The following is a 4,843-nucleotide window of genomic DNA, read 5'->3' as shown; positions in this document are numbered from 1 at the left end:
TTAAGATCGATAAACCTCGAGGTCTTTCTAGCGTAATTCGCAACCTATAATGAAAAACCCTGGTTTTTGCCGACAAACCTGCACGATGCTTAGCAGATAATTAGCGTGCACTACGGAATTTTTATTGGCAACAAAGAATCATCGACCAAAATTTGTTTGCACGAATGCGCCTACGCATCTGTTGCACCTCTGAAGGCCATATAGATTCTAGAATGCTGAGGAAATTTGTTCCCGTGGAAAAATATCTGAAAGTTACGTTCATTGTAGGTTAGTAAACCTTTTCCAAAGTTCACGATTTTTGTCATCAGGTAACGTATTCAAAGGCGGCGGTGTTTATTCACCTGGGGATTTATTTCACTTAAACAAATCGACATAGTAAAGTAATTTCAATAATACAGGAGCATATACATTATACATAGACATTCTACACTATGAAGTGGCAAGTCTGAAAATGCCGTAGATTCCGAGAACTCACTCTCATTGTGCGAATAGCCAGCGGCTGCTCAGCTTGTAGTATACGGTATCTGTCATTTTGATTGAATCATATGTAAGTATTGGTGATGTACAACCTTGATTACTGGGCTCTGGCTCATGAGCTTTGTTTCTGTTTCCATCCACAGAAATTGTCGTGAACACCTGCCTTCGGAGAATCACTGTCCACTGGTGCTTCCATAGCGTGTAGATTACAAGCCAAAGCAGCCGTTATAATATGAATATTGCGGGCCTTGAATATCGTGCGGATTGAGTAGGTATAAAAACAACTTTCAACAAAACTGCGGCCGTTCGGGAAGATCTCATACGCCCGAAAATATATCATCAAATGTTGAAACTTCATGCTAAAGTTTTCCTCCTTCGAACCACGGTTTCAGAAAAATTTTGGGGTGCTTCGAGCCGCCGGGGCCCGTGTCCTGCGCGTGACACGTCCAAATGATGCGATATTCGGTTATTAGGGGCGGCTGGCCTCCGAAAACCTCCCCCTTGAGAAGGCTGTTCAACCGACTGACGCTTTGAACTCCACTGTGACGAATCATGCAGGTTCTGTCGCATGTCAATCCGTCCCTGGGGCTGCAAACAGGCTCACCTCTGATCCGGTGCCCTCCACTTGGGTAGTGTGTCACGGGTGTCGGGTGTCCCGTGCGACGTGGTCCCCTCAGCGAACCGCAGTCTGTTGCCTGAAGTAGGTTAGCTTGACGCGGCTGTGTTGATGATCTTACGTGTGTCTCGTGTTTGACATAGTCAACTCTGCGTCCAGTGTGGAGAGCATTCCCCATATCCTCGAATCAGTGGCTGATCTCTATGTGATTATTGTGGCGACATTTCTGCCGGCCCCCTTTCCTTGACTTTCCAGATAGAATGATCAGCATGAATCTGCGAGTGTAAACTGAAGGACCGCGGTTGCAGGCTGCCGGTAGGATTCACCAAATTGGACTGATGTGAGAGGGCAACCACTCCTGGATGCCAGAAGCTGAATAGATGCTGTGTCACGTGTGTTCCATCTGGTCTCCGCTTTGGCTGTAACTGTGGCGACCACAAAATTGTCGGGACTCAGTGTTCTCGTGAACGTATCGGAGCCGTTTGCGGTTGTTTCCTTAACCGGCATTGAGGGGTTGATTCAAGAGTTGAAGGTCATCAGTCTAATCATTTCCCAAGAGATCGAGGCCTGCATGGTTCTTGAGGCAGCAGGTACCATTGAGTTGAATACCCTTGAACGCTACAGAACAGATCGGCTTCCCGGTCAGTTTGGGACTTCCGCCAGTTGCATTACGAATGGTACACTTTGTGGGTTCCACTGGTGGCCTTCCAATTACGTTTCAGGTTCGTTTTGAAATCAGAGTGAGATAAAAACCCGTATCCAATTGGAGGATAAGTGGTGTGTCATTGATGCATGATGTCACGAATCTACGGTTACCGGGTGATTTCACCCTGAATGAGTCGGTCAGGGCCTCCAACTGCGTCCTTTTGTCGGGTCGGTGTTTGCGCGAGCTCCTGAAGTTGCATATGCAGAATTCTTTCTTGTGACCCTCTCGGTTGCACTTACTGCACCTGTGGTTCCTGTGTGGACAGTGGCGGAGTAGTATCATTCTTCACAAAACCAACAGGATATGGGATGTTTTCTTGGAGTTTGTTTTGAATTCAACTTCTAATTGGAAGTTACATTGCATACCATGTCAGGTTGCGAGAATTTGAAATGTCCAGTCAGCCTTGAGATTGATACAGGCATTCGGTGGTAAGTTTCTGAAGCGTTAACTCTGGATCCTGTTCAAATCGATTTAGCAACCGGGTCCGAATATCTGCATCATGTGGCGATTGAAGACCAGCCACGAAGATGTGACATTTGAATTGGTCCTCGGTCATGGAGCGGAGCTGAAAGAGCTCAGATTCTCTGTTGACCACACCGGCATAGGGGCTGAAATCCTCAGTATCCCTTCTGATAATGCTGAGACACGGATGACGAATATTGAACAAGGAAATTTGCTCACCGAATATTCGGGCCAGGATTTTGACAATATCTGCTAAACCAAGGTCACGAGATAGTTCGGGGAGTAGGAAATTTGTGAACCGACCATGTTCACCTGTCCCCAGTTTCCGCAGCAACAGTCAAACGTTTCATCTACCATCAAACTGAGAAAAGTCGGTTTGAAACATGTCTTCGTATTACTTGAACCAACTTTCGAAGGTTCCTCCAGATTCAGCATCGAAATTGAATTCGGTAATCAAGCTAGCAGCAGCAGCAGCTCTGGAAGCGGACGAGGGCTGAACCGTTTTTGTCGCATTCACCGACATGCTGCGCATCAGAGATTCAACAAGCCTTATTTGAGCTTCTCCGAACTGCTTCTGTAGTTTCTGTAAAATTATTTGGAGTTGCTCTGCCGAAAGTGACATCGTGGGTTCGGGTTTTCGCCAGTTGTTTTGTCTACGCTACCTGAGCTACCAACATTTTCCTCTATACATCGGTTACTTGGCTTCCTGCTCCTTGCACTATGGTACGTCAAAAGGCAAGTTGGCTGTATACACATTAAAACTCCGGTGTTTAAAACTATTCGGACAAGAAGCTCATCCACCTGGATTATGTAAACTACACTTCTGTCGTCGCGCAAGCGGTACCTGAATCCAGGCGGCTAGCCCGAAATGAGACAGACGCCTGACTTCTGATGCTGCTACGCAAGCAGACGCGTTAGGAGCCGCACCGCGTTCTTGGCAGGCTTCAAATTTATTCCGACAAACAAAACCAACGACCTTTCAGCTGTAATATCTATTCAAGGGATGGCTGCCATGAATCTCGAAGGAAGTAAGAAGGCTGAGATATTCCCAGGTTGCCTATGACTGGACAGGAACGGTCGAGTTGCGTTCGAAAAACGTGTTTTTGAGTCGAACTTCTAATACTGAGGTGTCTGGAGCTGGGTAATTTGCCATCAACCACTGCCGACAGTTTTCATTTTTGTGAGTGATTTTTCAGCGGGAACGTAAAAGTACGCATGCTGAACCACAATGTTAGCGTGGTAACTTTTCGTTGAACAAGCTAGGTAGACACGGGTGTCGTACAGTATTTCATTCCAACGTAGCCCCTTTGATTTTGCACAATTACGTTTAAGCCTGACCTCAAATATTCCGCCGCCATTTGTGGAATAAAAAACCTCTTCTTTTGGTGAACGGTGGCAACGTATGACTTGTACTTGCCCCGACTACCCAATATGTTTTATGCATTCTGCTACCAGCAAATAACTGCTGGCGCACTGATTTGTTGTGCAAACGCTGCAGCCCTGTAGAACACAGTGCGTCATTTTTACTGACTTTTATTAATTATTGATAATGTACAACCTGGCTTAACGGACATCGGCTCATGAAGTTCCCGTTGTCATCCATCAACAAGGGTTGTCGTGAACACTCATCAAGGCGATTCACTGTTCTCGACGTTTCAACAGCCAGTCAAGGTCACACGCTGCCATTACAAATTGAGTGACATTCTCGTCACAGTCAAACATGACTGCTCACCGAAAACGGATTGGTGAACCAGGTGGAGAAATGCTGCTCCACCTGTTACTCGAATTAGGGAAACTTTTTCTCCGAAAAAATGTGCGTCTTAAGCTTGAAAATCTACCTACAGTGTCCCACCGTGTGTGTTTCAGTCATTATTAAAAAATGCACGACCAATGATGTTCAAGCAGAGGACGTGTAATTATGAGTTCTTCTTGCGAGTGACGAAACTTCGAGGTAAGAGAACAACAATTTCGGGACGCCCTTCACAGTCCACGAATTTCCGGCCTGCATACATTTTCCCACCACCTAATTGGACGCGTTCGAAGAGAATTAAGAACTGGCGTCCGGAAAAGCGGACTGACGAATGCCCCACAGTGTGTCCGAAATTCCATACGGGTAATACGGAGGGGGTGCACCGGATTATCTGTAAAAGGACAATTGCCTTTTGAGGCGATTTTTCATGCTGCAAATAGAAAGGCATGTTTGAGGAGAGACAGACACCTAAACCCCTCCCTGTATTCATCTTCGTAGTGTCTTCTTGTCCATTCTAACCATGCACGACAAAGGCATTCGCTGAGTCCCTTTCGAAGGACATATTGTTGCACTTTTCGTCAATCGTTTATACTGCCGCAACGACGTGATCATTCTCTGATCTCGATACATTTTGCAGTCAGTTGAAGATGGGTGAACCATGGTTTTCTCGTGATTGCCACAAATTTTCCTTATTATTTTGCTTCTGGGATTACGTATGGATGCACTTTTCTTCATTCAGAGGAAGGTACATTCCAACGACCACTGCATTGCAGGGTCTATATCCCTTTTGAGGGCACTGGCATTGGAAACCCGGGATTTCAGATTGTCTGGC

The 4,843-nt window shown here is 46.0% G+C and overlaps 1 protein-coding gene across 1 annotated transcript in view; it reads right to left on the bottom strand.

Moving 5' to 3' along the window:
- T265_00617 (hypothetical protein) overlaps window positions 1-4,843 on the bottom strand; it is a gene marked incomplete at both ends in the record, with an annotated part of 35,061 nt that overhangs the window by 21,369 nt on the left and 8,849 nt on the right. Inside the window, one exon of the mRNA XM_009164445.1 lies at window positions 1,082-1,172. Within this exon, the coding sequence (XP_009162709.1) occupies window positions 1,082-1,172 (91 nt within the window). The remainder of the gene's footprint in view (window positions 1-1,081; window positions 1,173-4,843) is intronic.

Source organism: Opisthorchis viverrini (assembly GCF_000715545.1).
Source record: "Opisthorchis viverrini unplaced genomic scaffold opera_v5_6, whole genome shotgun sequence".
NCBI classification, from domain to species: domain Eukaryota; kingdom Metazoa; phylum Platyhelminthes; class Trematoda; order Opisthorchiida; family Opisthorchiidae; genus Opisthorchis; species Opisthorchis viverrini.
This window is presented reverse-complemented; position numbering and strand designations above follow the sequence as displayed.